Raw genomic sequence first — 22,004 nt, forward strand, 5'->3', positions numbered from 1 at the left:
TTTTTTACAGATTGATCAATTGCCATTTAACTCTATTTTCAACTACATCATTATATATTTTTAATTTAATTTTTTTTTATAAAATTTTACTTTCAATTATATCGGTAATTTAAAAATTAACAAATTTTAATAACAATGTATTCTTTAAAAAATGTAATAACAACAAAAATATATATTTTTTATATGAGTTAATTTTTAAAAAATGCTTTAGGGTTTTCATTAACAGAACTTTTTTTTAAAATAACTTTTCTTTTTTATTTTTTTTATGACTAAGGATATTTTAGAGTCAATAATTACATGCGTAAAAATTAAGTTTTCTCTGAGTGAAATTAAAGATTCACTCCCTTATATTGATCTCTTAAAATTAATATTTTTAATATAATTGATTTTAATTTAATTAAAAATTGATAGTATCAATAACTTAATTCAGTATTATAAAGTCTTTTCTAAAACCATAAGGTATGGAGTTGAATTTTTATAGAAATTAATTATTAAAAAAGATTTTATAAAAACTCAAATGAATCCTAATTTTTGAACAAATTAATTTTTTAAAAAATAAAAATTTTACAAGTTAAAAAAATCATTTTTTTTCATTTCAAATTATGTAAATCTCATTAATTATGATAATTATAATAAATTTATATAAATCTCATTATAATTAGCCATCAAAATTTAATTATTATATATACAATAATTGCATTAACTAATTTATTCAAAACGACGAGGGCATATATAGTACATTGACTTCTGAATGCCAAGTAGGAGACGACAGTTAAGTTAAGACAATTATGCATGTGGCATTCCCGGAAATCTAGAGGGTTTGGTTCATTATTACACGTGGCATTCCTTAACACGGTTATGCATGTTTCTTTTCTTAAAAAAAACAGCCATCTCTGCAATTCAAAGGCTGTGGAAGATCAGATGAACCTCCAAAGGCATAACAATGGATGAACTCCTCTACCCATTAACGTTGTAACTACGCCATGTTCATGTGATGAAGGACAACCCATAATGCATAGGATCTCACAATGATGCATGCATAGGCTATGAAGATCTGAACTCTGTTGGTATTTTAAATTACTAATACTTCTTTTATTTTTGTACTTATCAGGTAATTAATATCATGTGTAATGGCGCTACATGAATCTTCTTGAGACTTGAGAAATTAAGTTTGAATTCAATGAGACTGATCACGTAGACCCAAGATCAAAGTTTAGATCAATCACATTCCATTTTGTCCATCAAATCTAGGAATGATAACTATTATTATTATTATCAGCATTCTTCATGATACGAAATATATATTAACTATTGATGACTAGACAGCAACATTAATAACTTCATTAATGATGATAATTTATTAGCGGTTATCCCACTTTTCAAGACTTTTGAGGCGTTTAGGTCAAGTAACACGTTGAAACTATTGGAGTTGAAGGCTTTATCTAGAGGTGTCAAATGAAAATCGATTCAAGGTATGGATACAGCACTCTAAACACAGGTGGATTGTGCAATGCAACTGGACTTAATTTGTATTTTTAGTAGTGTAGGTCGAACAGTCGACTCAGAACTAGTATAAACTAGAAAAATCCGACTATTTAATTAAAATGAAACATTGCGATGATTCTTGCACATGCTCACGCAATATGATTTCTATCTAGTGCTATGAATGTCAAAGTAAAAAAATTCAACTAAGCGCGAATTATTTCTTTGAATTGTTACCGATAGGCCCGGAACGAGCTCAGAATAGGCCCATTGAGTCTACTATGCCAGAATTTTTTCTGATGTCGAATCAAGAGAGGTAGAGGTGGAGAGAGGCACTTACTAGGAATTCCTCGTTGAAGATCAACAATTCCAATGATCTATCTCCAATGAAATTTCAAAGATAATGCAAGTCATTTCTCTTTTAATTAGACATTTTAAGTTTGAGTGATGTGTTTTTAAAATTTAAAATAATAGATTTAACTAGCGCATATTTAAATTAATCAAATTAATAAATTTCAAATATCTGATAATATATATAAAAAAAAACTTTAGAGAAAGCTAATGAAAACACATAATTATATAAATATTAACCTTTTAACTATTGACTATGATGGTGAAATAAATCTATTTCCATGCATAATTAGTAATAAGTAAAGTATTAATACTCATATTAATGAGTATTTTTTTAATCTCGTCCGAAATATATATACTGGATGTCACTTCAATTATCTTTTTTTTTATTATTATATCTGAGCAACAAAAAAAAAAAAAAGAGAACAAAGTATATTTCCATACAAGCATAATTTACATGCTTGATTGGTTTTTAAAATACAAAGAATGATATGATATTGTTTTATTTAATTATTTATTTTTCTTGATTTTAAGTTCAAGCATGGAAATATATTAGTTAAAAATTCATTATTAATTAGATTGTGGCAATCCCTGAAGCTGATTGACCCTTAAACCTGCAAGCCGTGCAAATAGGTGACGAGAGAGATGGAGTTTCATACTTGTCTTCACCCCCCATCATTGGCATTGGCACCCCAATCTTCACTTGACTCACATAATCTGGCCTGTAAGTCTTACCCAGAACTCCTTCAACAAGATCTGATAATTTCTTGAACTTGAACTGTGTCTCCAAATGAGCAAAGGCATCATCATCAGGCAGCTGATATTTGTGAACTTGATTTTCTTTCTTCCCAATTGGCCTGACTTTGATGTCCATTTCTACAAGACCAGCAACTCTTACTCTTAAACTGTTGAAACTATCAGTTCTTTCCACTATAACCTCTCTTTCTTCTTCGTTGGTTCTCCACTCAGCTTCTCCATCGTTAGGGATGTTGATTGCTTCGCCATCCCACTTCACAATCAGGGCATCAATATTAGTGTTCCATTGTGAAACTTTCTTTGCAGCAATTACGAGATTGTGGGTATCAAACATGACAGAGAGTGCCTGCACCCAAGTGAAGTCTCTAGTCCTTCCTTGAGGTCTAGTTCCAATGAAATGAGCATTGATTTGAAGGTTGTCGTCTGAGACTATTGCAAAGTTTCCTCCCTTTGCTCCATGGAAGTAGAACATCACTCCATCACCACCGACGAATCGAGGATCATAGCAGAGAGAGCCATATCCATTGCAGTTAGGTTTTCTCCCTGCCAGTGGACATTAAAAATTCAAGTTTCTTGTTATACTTTTGTATTAGTATCGTTAAATTGAGCAGAAAGAAAACTATATTTTTCCATTAAATTAAATATTTATACCGATACATATCCATAATCTATTAAAAATAAGGCAATGAATAATAATATACTTTAATAAAAATATATTTTATTTTTAATAAAATTATAGTTTTAATTGCGTTTTTTTATTTATTACCAAAAAGTAAATAAACCCTATCTTATTTTATAGTAGTGTATATAGAGTCATCCTTGTATGAAACCCATCCGCAACACAAGATATTTCAATCAATTTTGCCCTAATTTAAATGATGGTAGCAAAGAAATTAAGAAAGAAAGTGAACTTACATTTGCAAGTGACCTCACACTTGCTGCTGCAGTCAACATGGCATCCCTTCTTCCTCTTGTTATTCTTCGGTTTCTTCTCAGGGCACTGAGCTGGACACACAAGTGTCTTCATGTTACAACCTCCCTTTGCCTTGCAAGAAGCTCTTTCTTGTCCAGATGGCAGAGGTTCCATTTCATCAAAATCATCATTTTTTTCTTTGCCACCATTTTTATTTCCATTGCCATCACCCTTATTGTCGTTGCCATTGTTGTTGCCTTTGTTATCGTTCCCATTATTGTTACCTTCATTATCATTGCCATTGCCATTTCCTTTGTTGTCATTTCCATTGTTATTGCCTTTGTTTCTATTTCCATTGTCATCACCTTCGTTGCCATTGCCATTGTTATTGCCTTTGTTGCCATTCCCATTTCCATTTGCATCACCTTTAACGATCGTGGCTTCAGCTGCAATCAGCACGATAAAGAGAGCCACTAAAATGTATGATCTTAGTTGAACCATTTTGGCCTTACTATTATTTGTTTTGTGTTTCAGCCACAGAGAAGAAGATGAAGATGAAGATACTAGTTGAGCTCTTTGCCCTACAACCAAAGCATATTTATAGTTTGGCTCAATTCATAAGAGAATCTTTTGCTTCCTCCTGTTAAATAGCTTACGTTGGAAAGTAGGGTTTCATTTCTTCATGATCAATCTTCAGATATCATTAAGTTCTGTTTGCTTCAATTCATCATAAAGATGCTTAAAACTTGTACGAGTAAAAATGTGAAACAAAAATATAAAGGCTTTGCTTTTCAACCATCTAACTTTCTAAAAACTCAACTATCATCTACCTGAATAAGAATTTTCTGTGGAAACCATACATGCATGCATGCACCAGTCCGCTCTGCATGCATGCATACAAAGAAATTAGAAAAAACAAAAAAAAAAAGTTAAAGGCATATTAGCATTTTTATCTATCAAACTTCTCAATTTTTCAAATTCATAATTTTAAAATTGTATTTTAAAAGTAATTTTTTAAAAAACATAAGTATTTAAAATATTTTTTTTAAAAGTTTAAATAAAAATTATGAGGTATTTAATAAGAAAAATATAAAAATATAAATGTACAAATATGTGTTTCTGATAAAAAAAAAATGAAAAATAACTTGGAAACTTCAAAGGATCTTCCAGTAAATCTGCCTCTGTTGCTCTAAATTTCTCAATAAAGAAATCAGAGATTCCTAGACAAGATTGGTATGCAAGGCATTTGGAATAAATAATGTATACGAAAGAAATGAATCCAATTCTTATAAATCACACATTTTTTCTTAATCTAAAAAAAAATTAAAAAATAAACTTCTTATTCTGAAAATTAGAAATAAAATGGGTGCAAATTATTATTGTATATGTTTAACTATAACAATAATTTAAAAATTATTACATGTATTTTTGTAAACATATAAAAATTATTGTTAATTTATAATATTATTAAATAGAAAGTTATGAAATTTTGTTATTATATATAATAGAAATATGAATTTCTTTATAAAAAATTTAAATTGTGATTAACTTATTAACTAATTAATTAGTAATTATAGGGTTTGCAAACCAAGAAATTTATATAAAAATGGCTTGTTGTCCACATAACTGGGGCAGGTCTTATTATAAAATGTTAACTCCACCACCCTAGGCCCTAACCTTGAGGCAATTTTGACTCTGTGATCCATGTGATGGAGAACTTCTTGGAAAAGAAAAAGTAGAATACAACAATACAATAATATATGAATTTATACTGAGAGATGCTTAAAGCTATGTCCATCAAAGCCGGCCAGATTCCTCGCTCATCATAACATGAGTTGTTCTTGAATTATAGGACAATTCAGTAATATTAGCTATTTTAATAGTGAGTATAATATGATTTTAAAATTGAATTAAATAAATTGAAAATTGAAATTATAAAAATTAAATCGAATCGGATTAGTAGAGAGTACCAATCTGACTCGATTCTTTTTTATTTGGTTTGATCGGTTAAGTTTTTAAAATTCAATAAGAATATTTTAATTTTAATTAGAGTCTAATATTTTTATATTATCAAAATTATATAGTGTTGGTAACTAATCGATTCAGTTCGATTTTATCCAATTTTTATCATCAAAACTATAATCAAAATAAAATAATTGAATTTTTAAAAAATTAAAATGAAATGAACCGAAAATAATATAAAATAATAAAATTTTCAAATTAATTTGATTCGATCCATTATTTTAATTTGAACTAAATATTACTGATAATATACATAATTATGCAACTTTAATATTACAAAATATCTAGATATTGAGTTTGATTTCATTTAAAACAGATTGATTTGTTTAAATTTCATTATTTTGGTAGGATTGAAGAATAACAAGAAAAATCTAATTTGGAATCTACATTCTGAGATAAAAGGTGGTCACAATCAAATTCATAAAAGGATATTCTAGACGAACTGGGTTATGGACTGCGTTATAGGTACAAACATACTTGATAAAGCCAGCCTCAAATCCGAGAACCAAACAGATAACTCTTATCTGCCAAACTGTACTCAATTTTGATTTTAGATACTTGTATTTGGGTTAGGACTCTTAGCACTATAAAGATGCATTGTGATGTATCTGATATCTTATCTTATCTTTTATCTCCTATTTTTAGCCATGAACATGTGTGGCTAAAACCTTCTTTTCAGTTACAGAATAATTAAAGTTCCAGTTAAACGAGTTGTGAAATTGATGTAATTTTATAGTTTTTTCAATTATTGATATTTATATTATTCCTGTGTTTATTACTTAATATCATTTTGTGGGTTGTTGCATTAAGGTGTCATTGCTCAATTGATAGAATTGTAGACTGCTATTCAGGTTAGTTAAATCCGTAATTGTTTAACTAAACTGAAATAGGTAGTGAATTAGGTTGCGTAAGGCCTTTTTAAGAAATAGTATAATCTAACTTAAATGAACCGAGCGTCTCGCGTTTGTTAGTTAGAATCATGTCCTTTTAAATTTTAATACAATAATTGGATTAAATTATAGGAGCGTCTCCTACGGTTGTCCGAGAGTTAGAGCTAATTAACGAGCGTCTCTTAACTAGTTTAAAATTAAGAAAGGATTGGATAGCTGAAGCGTTTTCGATATCTATAACTGGTTTATTAATTAAATTGAGATTATTTTGTATATGTGATCAACCCATAAAAAATGGAACTAAAATTATTTCTTTAACTGGATGTATCTCATGTTGATTCTCTTTTAAATTTAAATTGGTTCTTATTTTAAATTGATTTTATTTATTCCTCTTTGAACCCCATTTTATTTTATTTTGTTTATTCTACTTTACCTCATTCAATAGAATTAATTTATTTATCAGTCTCTGTAGGATCGACCCTAATTACCATTATCGCAAATTTTATTTTTAAAGCAGAAATTTATTTTTGATAGTTTTGACGCCCATCAATTACTCACTTCTAGTTATCTATATTAATAGTAGTTAATTAAATATTATAAAAAAGAAACTTTTCATAATACACTTTTTCGTTCTCCATGAAATAAAACTATTTAGACACCGCTAACAGTTTTAATTAAGAACGTTTGATTAAAATAAAGTTTAGAAAATAAAATATTAAAAATTGAAAAGTGTCTCACATAGTAAAAAAATTTATTTATAATAACAAAAATTTTAAAGCAAAAAATTTATAAAAAAATTTAAAAATAATTAAAACGTAAAATTAGTTTCCTAAATGATAGAATTTGAATTTCGAATTTTATGATAGGTCTTTGAGTCTTATCATATTTTTTTAAAGTCGTCCGTTTCGAAATTTCTTTTTCAAAAATTTATTGTAAACTTCCAACGAACGTTGACAATAAAAATTAAGTATAGTCTAAATATTTTATAAAATTTAAAATTAATTGCTATGCATCACTCCAAATATTAGTACTTTTAACATTTTTAAAATTATTACTCAACAGACCAATAATATAATATAGAAATGCATGCGGCAACATTTATAAATTGAACCTCATAGTTCTATGAGTGGAATAGCTTTCTTCCTTTGAACATAATAAATATACAGGTGGGTTGGATCCATGAATGTGCATCTGTCATCTGAGTTGTAAATCGAAATTGGCATTTTTTTAATCAGAAACTGAAGTTCATTGATGATCAGAAAACTACACGGCCCAAGGCTGTAAAGGAATTTAAGAAACGACCCATAAATCAAGAAACCCAACCCAGTCATGGAACCAGCCGAACCACTGGAACTGTGGTCCATGGATCTTTCACCATAGGCTTTGGGAGGGAGAGAATGGCGGAGCTCCATTCGGCTACCTCTAACAATATAATTATTTGAAAATTTAAAATAATAAAAAGATACTTAAACTTTCATAATTAAAAATAAACTATTGGAGGACTTGTTTGAAACTTAATTATTTTTAGTTATTTTTATCATGTATTATTAATTTATTTTATAATAATTTATTTAATTTTAATTGTAAAAATATTATAATATATTTTTCCATTATTAATTTTCAGTTAGAAAAGATAATTTTTATTGTTAAGAAAAATAGTATAAAATATTTTAAAACCGTTTTTTTAAATTTTAATTAGTTAAATGTTAAAAATCGGAAAACTTATTTTCTAATTTTCAATTTAAAAAATTTATACATGTAAATATAAAATTTAAACTATATACGTGCATATTTATAAATTTTTTTTTTATTGAATTGTGAAATGTAATTAGTTGGTTAATGCAGATTTATGAAATATGATTATTCAAATACAAATTTATTTTGGTTAATCTCATAGTTTTATGGTAAGTTGAAGATTATGATTAATTAAATTCTTAATTTTGATATTTTTGTGTTATAGAGATTAAATGAGGATCTATTTTTGGTTTTTGTTAGATTTAGAAAAAGTTAAGATTTGTAATTTTTTTAGATTTGGGAGACTGAAATCTGATTAATTTGGGTTTTTTTTTTTTATTGTTTGGCATGATTGGTTGAAAATTGAGAAGAATTTGATTATTGTTGATTATAATGATTTATTTGTTGAAAATTATAAGGAATTTAATTCTGTAAGAGAAATATATGACAAAGAATAATTTGAATTTTTCTTAGTTTTTTAATGGTAAAATTAAATTAAAAGACTTGTTTGTCGATGAAAATAAAAATTAAGAATATTTTAATATATTTTTTAAAATATAAGAATTGATTTATAAATATTAATAATATTCGATGATTAAATTATAAATCTTTCTATAAATATATTTTAAATATTTTTAGGAGTTATAAAAAAATTATATAGTTTTATCAATTTTTTATTTTAGAATTTATGATTTAATTTGTTTTAAAATAATATATATATATAAATTATTGTATCATTAATAAATAGTTATAATTTTTTGATGTCTTAAAACTGTTGATATAAAATTTATATGACGAGATATGAATTTTACGTGATATGAATTTTACGTAAATTAAATTATAGATTCTGAAAAAAAAAATAAGTGAATCATTGATATTTTTTTATGTTTTTTATAATTAATAATTATATTTTATTTATTATGTTAATATTTTTTATTATATAAAAAATTATTATTATTTATTAACTGCTCGATTATATTAATATTATTTTAATAAAGTGAAAATATGTAAAATTATAAATTATTTTTTTATATTATTTTCTTAAAAAAATAATTCAAAATCTCCTTTCACGTTGATATGCTAATACACCATCATTAAACTCCATCTGCATTTTCTATGAATTATAGCATAAATGTTTTTCTTGTAATAAATTCAAATGGTTTAATTGTTTACTTTTATTTTTTAAAATAAAATAAAAAATGCAAACTTTTACAATTTTTCTTTTCAGAAAAAATATTTATTATTTTATAAATAGTGAAATTAAACTTAATAATACAAAATCAATTAATTTAATCACAAACAGTTTTCATGATCAAGTATGATAATATATATAAAATGCAAATATTTGAAGAGTTTTCTTAATTTAAAATTAGACTCATTATAAAATTTAATTGTCTACACTCACAAACTTAGCGTAGTGGTAAATGTATTCGAGTAAATTTGAGAGATGTCAGGTTCAATCTCTCACCCCATTTCAAACAAAAAAATTTTGTTTTCCAAAATAAATTATAAAGGACCCATTAGATTCGTTTTGTCTGATTAATATGTATCCATCCCTTGATATTTTATTTTATGGATAAGATTCTAAGCTACTTTTGAGGTGGTGGAGTATAGAAAATTTTGCATATTCATTGATTGATACTCTCAATTTATTCTTAATATTCTTTAAAAATAAATTATATTTGCCTTTTTTATTCTTACTATTATATATTTTAAGATAATTTATAATATAATGCATGAATTTTAACAAAATTCACGATTTAACTTTTATATAAATATTTAATATTTAAATACTCAATTAAATTTATTCAATAATTTAAAATAGTATAAAAATCAAACTTTTATTTTTTATCTTTAATTTTGTAGTCAATATTTGTAAGTAATTTTAAAAGTACAAATAAAGACTTTTTCAATTTCACTAAAAAATAAATTAATAAAGATATATATATAAAAACCAATTTATGCTAATTAGAATAAAACTTTATTTAACTAAAATTGAAACTAGATTTAGAATCTTTGTGTCAAAAAAAAAATTTGTTGTCTAAAGCAAAAAAAAAAAATTATTATACCCTTTTATTTTTAATATTACTGCAAAATATATAAAATCAATTATTTCCTATAATGACTTTTAAAATTATTTTGATACAAATTATATATCGAGAAATTAATTAATTAAAAATATGCATATATATATATATATTAAAATATTAAAAGAGAATTACATGTTAAGTATCAAAATTTTTTAAAAAATTATTAATTTATATGTGATGTTACTCGATCACTATTCAAAATAAATTATAAACTATCGTTACAAAATAGAGTTATGGACTAAAATTTTATAATACAATTTTACTTAAAAAAAATATTTATACTTCAATCTCTATTTTATTATCAAGACTCGCTCTACTCTACATAAATCTAATATTAATGTAAAGTTATCATTAACATGTATAATCTAATCAGTTATATCTGTAATCATAAAATTTCTAACCAGCTAACTCGACGGAATTTCTTATCAGCTAATTGGCTATCCGTATTATTAAAAAAAATATTATATTTATTTTTATCTCTACATAATATAAAAGAGATTATCATAAAAATAAAAATATAAAATTCTCTTACATAATTATTCTCAAATTCTATTTTTATCATATTCGTCATGATACATTTAATCAATCGCACAATAGTTTTATTTTTGATAACATTAATACTTATTAAATATTTATTTTTCTTTAATTATTATAATTGTATCTATAAATATCATTCAATTATTATAATTTTAAATACTTTTATTATTTATTTTTTATTAAAATTAAAATAAATTAATTAATAGTTTTTTAATAAAAATTAACAACGTTATAAATAATTTTAAAATAAAAAATAATTAATTTTTTAAAAATATAGGATGTGATAGTGACTTTTTAAAAATATTAAAGAGGGAATAAAAGAGATTTGATTGAAGCTGGGGCTCACCATAATAAAATATGTTGAGTGTACTTTCCGACATTAATCCATCCAAATACAGCAATGAGAATGATACATCAATTTTCTTTTTTCTTTTTCTAATTTACATAATTTATTTATTAATTAAATTTTCAATTCAAATGCAATATTGGCTGTGATGGGATTAACTAATTCAAGGGGTTAAATTGAATGGACCCAAATTTGAATTTCAATTTAATTTAATGTAAATTAATTCATTAATTATATTTTTAAAATATTTAATCTATTTTTAAATATAAAATTATTTTTACTATTACATAATTTTAAAAAATATAATTAATATCGTTAAATTAATAATTTTTATTTATTCATTTTTTTCTTATATAACTTCTGCTCTATCTCCTCAATTCAAAATTAATATATTGAAATCACTGTTTTAATAAAAAAAATCATTAATTTTAATTAATTTTCACAATTTAAAAGATCTCAAATTTTACTTTTTAATTTATAATCTCTAATTTAAAAAAAAAAATCGATTCAAACAAATCAATCATAAACTTTTTATAATAGTTCTGAAACAACAGTAAAAAATTAAAATAAATTCCGGCGTTTAGAGGAATTACTGATTTTCTTTGTAATTTTTTACTATGTCTGAAAATATATAAATTAATAAAAATAAAATTTTTTATTAATTAAAATATAGTTACATGGATGATCCCTCTAAAATTTATATAAAAAATAATTTTAATAAGAAAAAAACTAACTGAAAAATATTTATAATTATTAAGCACCATAAAACGAAAAAATAAAAATTTTGTATAAAACAATTTTATTTTCTCAAAAAGCAGCAAAGAACAAAAAAAAAAAAAAAAAAAAACGTTTTAATGCTTGAAAGAGAAATTTCTAAATTTGCCTGAGCTAATATTATATTTAAAGGCCCACCCCCAAATGTTTACCTATTACGCCCACCCGTACTTCTTTCAAATTCCATAATCCCCCTTCTAAAAGCTGACATTTTTCTCTTCAATTCTCTGTTAGGGTTTTTTTTTTTTTGTTAATCTTCAACTCCTCCTTTTTCTTCCTTCAGACTAGGGCTTTAGTTTCCATTCTCTTTCATTTGGATCCCAATTCATTATTTTAGGGTTTTCAATGCCTGATTGTTGAGTGATTCATCGATTTTTCTCATTTGAAGGTATGATCTTCCTTCTTTTTCTTTTTAAAATTTTTCTTGGCTTCGTTTTATTTTATTTTGTTTTAAAATTTATTGCAGCTCTCGCTCGTGCTTGATAGCGTCTTAGAAATCTATGTGTGTTTGTCTTTTTGTTTCCTTAATTAACCTAATACTTGTTGTATTATAAGCGATTATGAAATATCTTATTTTTCTGGGATTTTTATATAATATATTGATGTAGAAAGGTCAACGAATTCTTGATGTTGCAGGTATAGCCTGTCACTTTGATATAGAACTGGAGTTATCAGCATGTTTGGCTCCAACATTAGCAGAGCCACTATCATAAGCTGTTTCTTCCATTTAGCTGAATGGCATCCTCTGGAATAGCGAAGCTGCATTGGGCTTGAGCCCTCTGTATCCCACTCTTGTATTTCAGGTTTGGTTTTTCCCCCCTTTTGTTTATTATTATTATTATTATCATTATTATTATTATTATTATTATTATTATTATTTTAAGTCGATAAAGTTCAGTTGTAAACAATAACCTTTATATCCGTTCAATTTCTGTACCTTAATGAGAAAGATAATGCAAAGCAAAATGTTTTACATGCAATAAATCTTTACAATACAGTATTTGATGTGTTTTTCCCGTGTAACTTGCAAGGTATGTCACTGATCGTGTATTGAAAATTTTGTAAGATTTGTCTTCAGGATTTTTCCCCTTGTTTTTGATAGCTTTTAGATGTGCTTTATGCAATTTGTTTCTGCTAACTTAAGGGGAATGTGTTCTTTGCAGAATTAGGAGTTGATTTTTTCGGAGGCTGAGAAATCTGTAACTGCTTTGAAGTTTGAGCTTTTGATGTATCATAAGAACTATTCACTTGCTAGAGTAATGGGCTGTTGTAGCTGTTTTGGGTTCACTTGGAAGCCCAGACAGAAAACAACACCCATTTCTGTGAGGAATCATAATCTCTCCCAGGAGTTTTTGCTGGATGAAGAAATTGATGATGATTATGATGGCTCATATAATGGTGACATCACTGACACTGCTTACGGTGAGGATGGTGAGTTGCCAACCCCTGTCAAACATTCGGAAGAGATTTTAAGATTTAGAGAACAGAATGGAATGGTTTGCAGGCAATTTCCAGTGAAGGAAACCCAGAAACTTGTTCGTTCAGAGGTAATAGGATCATGTTATCTATTTTTTCTACAAAATTGCTTCTACTCTTCACTTTACTGAATTGGCTTGATGGTCCAATTCATTAAGAGATTCGGTCAGTTTTTCAAAAATAGTGCTAGGCCACTCCCCAGATACATATATTTTGTATTTTTATCTAATACCCAGTAACATATAATTAAGATATTTGCATATGATTTAATGAATAATTCTGTAAGACAGTAAGTGCTATTCATCTCTCTTTTAAGCAGCTTCTTTGCTTATCTCACTGCTGTGTCATGTACTGTATGTCCTGGCTTGAGCTGTGGCATGAATTCTTCCTTGTTTATTTGAGTTTAAGACATTCTCACATCTCCTTTCATTGCCATGGACTGGTCCTGACATCCAACCATTATGTAATTTTTATCTAGTAAAATAATATCATGTTTAACATCTCAAGGTTATATTCATGTCTATTTGTTTGTGATCATTGTGTGTGAGGCTTATTAATGTTTGTTGCATCTGCATGCGTGGGGTCATGCACTATTGACTTACTAGTATGCTTGTTGTTTCATTGGCTATTTATTCATCATAACAATGAAAAATTCTTTATGTGAGTGCTTTTGCAGGATGAGGATGGTAATAAGATGGTCAATGAATATGTTCGGGTGTGTAAGATTGGTGCAGGTAGCTATGGAAAAGTGGTAAGTGGAGCACTGGAAGACACTTCATTGCATGAATTGGTTGAAGAAATTAACCTGTTATTTTCCACAGGTTTTGTATCGGAGCACTGTAGATGGAAAGAATTATGCAATCAAGGTAGCGTTTTTGCCTCAATGCAGGAATTGCTTAGAGCAGAAATTGTTTAGAGCCATAGTAATTCTTTGAAATTTCTTAGATTTATAGTGAATTCTATGTCACCCTGCCCCAACTTTTGAACCTAAAGTATAGGGAAAGGGATTAAGTTTGGCTAGTCTCACTTCTCCACCATGTATGTGAGGTTATCTGGGATTGGGTCAATTTTAAGCATTTGACAGTACACATCTGAACCATGTATAGTTTTTAAGGCGTGAAGCACAACACTTTGGGAGGTAGTCACAAAAATAATGAACTTCAAAATTAACATTGTACATATATAAGGTGACCAAAACTTCCTTTTGGATTTAGTAAGCATGTATTTTATTTACTATCTCTTATGGAATAAAATAATTAATGCTAGAATTACTAGGATTCATATTTCTATATCCAGGCATAAGGCTAACGACATAGAATCCATTCTCTATATCCAGGAATATCAGAATGAATATTTAGGAAACAAAAATTGGTGTCAGTCTCCTTATGAGTGAGGGGCAACGAAATTATACATTTCTCAAAATTCAGTTGGAAAAAAGTAAGGGAATAAGGAAAAATGAGTAAGTGAACAAAAGGAAAGAAACAAAGGAAACTGGAAAAAAAGAGCAAAAAATTAATGGTCTAATTGAATGATATGGAGAATGAACAAGTAGAAGTATTGAATTGCTGAGATAGAGTCAGTGTTAGCTTGATTTTTGGAATCATGTTTCACCTTTTACGTTACTAAGATGTTTTACTTGATTACCATGTAATTCTAAATTTTTAATTGCAGGCTTTTCATAAGTCTCATTTATTGAAACTGCGAGTTGCACCGTCAGAGACTGCCATGAGTGATGTTCTCCGTGAGGTATCTGCTTACTGTCTTGTTGTCTGATATCAATGCAGTGGTAAGTTGCATTGTGAATGTTATGTTTTAGCAATACTCTTTTTTCTTTGCTCTGATAGATGCAACACTAGTTCATTGATGTAAATGTTGAGAAAAGATGCCCCCTTGATGTCTCTCTCGCTCTCCTCCCACAATGCATCCTTATTTTTAATTTACCCATTATAAATGTACTCTTTTTTTTTCCTGTTTATGCACGTTTTCTCAATCATTTAGTGGCTAGTGCATAAGGTTTGCAATGAAAATAATTACAACAGTGTAGATATATTCTACTGCCTCATATTTTGACATTCCATTATTAAGAGTTTAGTACCTCCCCCTTCTAAAGTTGTTTCTTCCTTGTTCATGATAGATTTGATCATATACAGTTTAACTATTGTTAGATAAAGTTATAAATTAAAGTGTTCTTTTGCCCTCTGTTGTTGCAGGTTTTAATCATGAAAATGTTGGACCACCCTAATATTGTCAATCTCATTGAGGTGATTGATGACCCAGATGCAGATCACTTCTACATGGGTATTTAAGACTACATTCTTTTTCCTTACGTCTTTATTTGAGGATGCTCGTCATTTGGTGCTCAATTTTTGACAGTGCATTTTTTTCATTTATTTTTATTATGAAGAACTATCTTATTGATCTTGTGATTTACTGCAAATGCGTATTCTTTTTCCAGTTCTCGAGTATGTAGATGGAAAATGGGTCTGGGAAGGTTCTGGTCCTCCTGGTGGGATTGGAGAAAATACTGCTAGAAAGTACTTGCGGGATATTGTATCTGGGTTAATGTATCTCCATGCCCATGTATGATCTTGATACACTGCAATATTTTGTTTGACTGAATATTTACTTGTCTGCGTACTTACTTTCCAGAAGCAACATAGTTGTGAATTTGCATGCAAGTCGTATGTTTGATTGTTTATCATGCAGTAATCATAAGAATGATGTTGGCATGAGAGTCTTGAAAGGATAGGGAACGTTTTTAGAAGCCCATGTGAGTTGTTGACATGGATTTATGTCTCTAGGATGTGAAGGTCATCTGCTCTTCAATTCTCTGAAATTGAATGAGCGATAAGGTTTCTTATCACTAAAAGAAAAGAAATTAAATGTGAAGTCTTGATCATTATGTGAAAATTAGCTTATTTGAACTTTATACTCGTCCTAAATATTGTTAGTGCATCTTGAATATTGATTGCACCTCAAAAAGGAGGAGCATGTATTCTTTCAGATAGGGGTAGCTTTTGTCAATAACTTCTTTAATGATGCCCCAACTATTGACATTTTTTTGTAAGCCATCTCCATCCAAATTTCCCTTTTTTTGTCATAATTAGTTATAAAGTTGGAACATGAGGTCAAAACTCCTAATTGTTCAAGTGAAAAGCTGCTCCAACTTTGATTTTAATACCTTTGTTTAGGTTAGAATGGCAACTAGGTGGATAGATACGAGGATCCCCATTTTAAATTTATGAAGTTATTATAAAAATAATAAATTTTTTTTTTATATTTTCATAAAATAATAAAAACATTTTATAGTAAATTTTAAATACTATTAGCTGGTGTGTGAGAAAAACTAATAACTTTGAGTAAAATATGATGTGCATGGTTGCTAAATCGAGATCTAGATCAAGAATCAAAATCTTCATTTTGTGAATCAGAAGCCGAGCATCGAATTAAATTGTAAGATTTGATAAAAAAATCTAAAAAATTAATTAAAAATAATATATGTTCTAAAGATGAGTATAAAAATATCATAAATGACATATTTTGATAAACATAATATATCAAATATCTTATTGAAAATATGCTTTATAATAGAACCATATATTCTCGTTATATTATATTATATGGTTTATGCTATAAATTATGAACTACTGAATTGTAGACAATGATTGCCATTATGTATGTGCTGAAACTCTCATTTAAAATTAATCAAATAATTAAATAATAAGAAAATAGCATATTACATTAAAAGGTTAAAGTATATTAATATAAAATGCTATAAAGATAATTATAATTAGAGAAGTAAATTAACTAAAAAAAGAAAACAAAAAGAAAGAAGAGGGAGCATAGCTAAGGTAAAGTTTTTTTGTACTTCTCATAGCAAAAATGAATAAGATCTTAAATTTTGGAAGTATAAGATATGACAACCCTTGAGAAAATAATCAATTGAATCGGGAGAAGACTTGGTCGAACGATATTGATTTACCTAATTCACTAGCAATTCTTTTGACTTGGTTGTAATTCAGACACATTTGTGATTTAACCCCATAGATTCAAATTGGTAGAATGTAGATGTTGAGAATCGTAAGGGTTCGAATTAAGAATCATATAATTTGGATATAGAATTGTAACATAGAAATCAAGAATCATAAGCTTCAGTTGCATTTACAATTTCACCCCATAGATTTGAATAGATATGGTGGGAAATTGATTCAAATCGTAAGACTAAGAACAATGATGATTTGAAAGCAAAATAATAGTTTTCATATTTATATAACTTTTATTAGTTCTATATTTATATCTCACCTCCCAAAGCCCACAAGTATGGAATGTTTCATGCACTGAGTCGCCATTCTTCATTACTCAAAATGTTAATATATGTATATATAAATTTGAAGTTCGGTATAATTGAAGCGGAGATTGGGGTGGGGACAGCTTCCTTTTAGTATTAACATGTCTATTTGAGCTATCCAAATCTGCATGCATATATAAATTTGAAGGGCGTTCTTATGGTTTTGCTAATTTCAATATATTCCTTATCTTCTAAGTTGCACCTATGGCATTGGCTTGGTGACCTGATTTGGGCCTGATCAATGAGGAGTTATTGGCTCATTCAGAACATTGACTTGATTAAATAATTGATCCTAGTAAAATTATGCAAGGTTGGAGAGAAGAATACAAGTAAAAATTTCTTTTGTGCATCTTTATGATTAATGAACCCCGTTAGAGATATACAGACATTATGTATGTGATCTAGCATTGTTACTTGTTTCTGTGTTTTACTCAAGATGTTCAGCAAAATATGTGTTTGTATTTCTTTTTCTTTTTATATAGTTTCTTCTCAACTGTGATGGATAGAGAAGTTGATACATGTATCTTGTCCTTGTCAATTATCAGAATATAGTGCATGGTGATATTAAACCTGATAATCTGTTGGTCACTCAATCGGGTACGGTGAAGATTGGAGATTTTAGCGTTAGCCAAGTATTTGAGGTAATCGAACTGCTTCTCTCATTATTTTTCGACAAAATATTCTTCTGGTTGTTCTAGGTTAGAAACCCAAAACCAGACTGGCCAGTTAAGCGGGTTAAATTAAGAACTGTTCTGGTGTTGGTGCAAACCCATAAAATGGTCAAACCAGGTGTTTGTCCATATGAACCAGCTAAACACAGATGTGTCTGCTTGGTTATGTCCAACCAGTATGGTGGGTTAGAGTCTTTGATCTTCATATGAAAAGGAATTTTTAAAATTAGCAACAATGGCCATGAATCCAAGACCATTATCATTTTTCATGAGCCCACATGCCACCAGGACATGAAAGTTTGATACTAGGACGTGAATAGGATGACCTGTCTTGCAACTATTAGCATATGTGTTTTAGGTTCTTTTGATTGATGTTGCATGTTATGTACATGTATTGTACTCTAATTAAAGACCTGTTTCTTGCTACTGCATACCAAAATATTAATGATTAAACAATTAAGCATCGTATTATATGCAATCTAATTAAAATTAAATTCCTTGAACCAAGTGTGGGTTGCTTTGAACTCATGTTTTAGGCTGCAGATTGCCTGAGCTCAGTCCTTGTGCAGAGCTGCAATTTCTAGCCCGGCTTAAACTGGAGCTTATGAGTATCCGGTCATTGTCAGCATAATCTCATATGAGTGTTTAAGCTTATCATGGATGCGTGTATATTATTAGCTGACAACAATGTTTCCTGGTCCAAGTTCATAGGAATAGTGATTAATGCTCGTTCCCTGTGAAGTGAGAAATGAATAATTGGATATTATCACAATTAATATACAAGTAGATTTCTTTTTCTCCTCATTTTTACATCATGTGGCTCTGCAGGATGATAATGATGAGCTTCGGCGATCTCCTGGGACCCCTGTTTTCACAGCACCGGAGTGCTGTCTAGGTTCGGTTTCTGAGTTGATAAATGTTTTTGGCGATGCTTAAACTCATTGGAGTGATCTTCTCACAATTCCTGGATTTCTCTTCTGAACAACAGGGCTGACCTACCATGGCAAAGCTGCTGACACATGGGCAGTGGGGGTGACTTTATACTGTATGATTCTTGGACAATACCCATTTCTTGGTGAAACACTGCAGGATACATATGATAAGGCAAGCAAAACGTTCTTATTCCTTTGCAGAAGCTAGGTCTTTTCATCTGTGCTATAACAAATTGTTTGACGAGTTCCGTTTCCCCCCCCCTCCCTCTATTTCTAATTTCTCCAGATTGTTAACAACCCTTTAGTGATCCCGAATGAAATGAACCCACAGTTGAAGGACTTACTTGAAGGACTTCTTTGCAAAGGTGGGTGATATTTTATCCAGAGTCGAATTTACATTCCAAGCTGGAGCCGCTAGATTTTCTGGATTTCCTTATTGCTTCATTTGCAGCCATTCCGTTTCGTTCTCTGTTTCTGAATTGGCAATTATCTATTTTGCAGACCCAAAGCAAAGGATGACATTAGATTCTGTAGCAATTCATAGTTGGGTTATTGGAGAAGATGGACCAATACCACAGTATCTATGCTGGTGCAAACGTAATAGCCTTCAGACGAAATTTGAAACGCACATGACCCTCACCGAATCTGATGAGACTCGTACTGACTAAATTATTTTTCAATTATGATTTTTTTTTTTGGGCCATGTATAGTAGGAACCCAGGATTCTCTTTCGTTTTGTTTTCTATTTAAATTTCCGACTTCAAAGGAGACCGGTTTCCAGCAAAGTTCTCTGGAATATGTGAGATATGAGAGGCAGTTGCTGTGATGATTAAGCTTTCAAATGAAAAAGAAGAAAATGGAAATGATGGTTGGGATAAACTGTCATGAATTTATTGTTTATTTTTTTACTCGTGTATTTGACCTGATGTTGGGAATATTATATTTTAGGTGAGTTTTTGTCTGAAGCAAACCTGCTTTTTCTTCTCTTTGTGGACCATTCACTTCTTTTATATGTTGTTTGTTCTGGTAGTTTTTTTTTTTTTTTTGAAAAACTCTGGTAGTTGGATGTACGATGAGACGATATTTCATCTGATTTGCAGCCCAGAATCCCCGGTACAGACGAAGAATGTAAAAATATTTCCTTGTAATTGGTATGTTTAATTGAATTATTGAAAAAGAAAATAAAATTAAGCAAGATTGATGGAGGGCTAAGATATCCAGCCTTTTAGCTTTCTTCTTCTTAAGCTCATGGTAATTATGGCTTTCCTTTTCACGTGATGATAAAATGCAGTTGATGCTTCAAAATAAAAAATAAAAATAAAAGTGAATTTATATTCTTTTCCATTGTTGGTAAAAAAAGAGGTAATTTATACCTCTTAAATATTTAATAATGAAATTCATTAAATGAGTTTATATTTTTTAATAGAACTTAAACATGATTTTTTAATGCTTGAAAACGTATTTAAATTACCTTACCCAGTACCCAATAAAGAGAATATTTTTCTAAAAAATAAAAAAGTGAGAAGTATGAAAATAAGAGAAGTGGGGTTGGGAGGACCTATTAAACTGTCCATACCCATTTAACAGAGAGAAGTAAATAGAAAAGGCACAACCATTTAGATGGATTGGTAAGACTATTTGCGAATATTTAATAACAAGATTCGATTTTTTTTAATACCTATTGAAAAAAAAAAGAAAAGAAGTAATTTGAAGACAAAAAAGAATGTATTGGGATAATAAGCTCCATTAAAATCAAAAGGGAGAAGAGATTCCCTAGAGAGAGAGAGGTAAATTTTAGGAGTGAAGTACAGAAAGAAATAAAGAGAGGTTGAGATGCAGAGGCGAGGGTGTGTTCTTTTGTTGTCAGAAGAGAAGACTTTCTTTCCCAATCTAATTCTAAAAACCCCACTTGGATTTTCTGATTATGGACGGACAGAAAGAAAGAAAGAAAGAAAAAGGTAGAGTCAGTTTGTATAGTGTTTTGTTGTATGAGATGAAGTGGATCCCCTTCCCACCAAAATTTGCAGTGTTATTGGACCCAGGCTGGCCATCTGCTTTTTTCCCCCTTCTTCCCTGGGCTACAATTTGCGATTTTCTGTTCCCTCCTGCACCTCTCTCAATTAATTTTCCTTTCCAATATAATTTTATAATAATTACTATTCTATAGAATAAAAGACAGTTAACCGTGTAATTGATTTTGTGAAAGTAATTTACTGATTTATTCTTCTTTTTGCCCTCCACGTCTTTTTAGTAGAGCTTTTCAGGCTTTTTATTTTTTCTTCATATTCTAATTTATACCCTACTCTAGCCCTTGATTGTCAATAAAAATAAAAAAAGGTGTCGTTGCTTGGCCTCTTCGTCTTTTTAGTCCCAGCATCTTACTTTCTTCAACCTTCCATTCCGTTGTTTTATTATGGTGTTCTTTTTCCCCTTTTTATTTATCTACTTTGCTCTTCTCCCCTTTCTCTTTACTCCTCTGCATTCACCCTTTTTCCCCTTATCTTAGCTAAAAAAAAAAACAAAATGAAACCCATGTGAAAATATGAAAACCTAACATAGAATTTACAGGATTCAAGAATGTACTGAAGGGAAATTTTTTAGTTGTTGGAGCTCTATTGTATTTGAAGAAAGAGTCTAAAAACTCTGTTTTATATTTTAAGCTACTAAAATATGGTTATACTG

At 28.7% G+C, this 22,004-nt stretch overlaps 2 protein-coding genes across 3 annotated transcripts; one reads left to right on the top strand and one right to left on the bottom strand.

The window, feature by feature from the left end:
- Positions 1–2,247: 2,247 nt before the first annotated feature.
- LOC110626473 lies at positions 2,248–4,055 on the bottom strand. Its single transcript, XM_021772392.2, has 2 exons — positions 3,505–4,055; positions 2,248–3,132 (listed from the first exon to the last, which is right to left on the bottom strand). Exons 1-2 carry the CDS (start codon positions 4,001–4,003, stop codon positions 2,408–2,410), a joined length of 1,224 nt encoding a protein of 407 aa, XP_021628084.1. The 5' UTR covers positions 4,004–4,055; the 3' UTR covers positions 2,248–2,407.
- Positions 4,056–12,044: 7,989 nt separating this feature from the next.
- LOC110626472 (serine/threonine-protein kinase GRIK2) lies at positions 12,045–20,306 on the top strand. Of its 2 annotated transcripts, XM_043961927.1 has the most exons (14): positions 12,045–12,283; positions 12,532–12,698; positions 12,927–12,956; positions 13,059–13,442; positions 14,048–14,122; positions 14,193–14,237; positions 15,043–15,117; positions 15,582–15,669; positions 15,827–15,951; positions 18,265–18,360; positions 19,219–19,285; positions 19,379–19,494; positions 19,609–19,687; positions 19,824–20,306. In XM_043961927.1, the coding sequence occupies exons 4-14, from the start codon at positions 13,122–13,124 to the stop codon at positions 19,988–19,990; spliced, it is 1,254 nt and encodes a 417-aa protein (XP_043817862.1). In that variant the 5' UTR covers positions 12,045–12,283; positions 12,532–12,698; positions 12,927–12,956; positions 13,059–13,121; the 3' UTR covers positions 19,991–20,306. The 2 variants fall into 2 exon arrangements, with proteins under 2 accessions (XP_043817862.1, XP_043817861.1); XM_043961926.1 differs by lacking the exon at positions 12,927–12,956 and having other exon boundaries at positions 12,046–12,283.
- The last annotated feature ends 1,698 nt before the right edge of the window (positions 20,307–22,004 follow it).

This window comes from Manihot esculenta, chromosome 11 (genome assembly GCF_001659605.2).
Source record: "Manihot esculenta cultivar AM560-2 chromosome 11, M.esculenta_v8, whole genome shotgun sequence".
In the NCBI taxonomy this organism is placed as follows: Eukaryota; Viridiplantae; Streptophyta; class Magnoliopsida; order Malpighiales; family Euphorbiaceae; genus Manihot; species Manihot esculenta.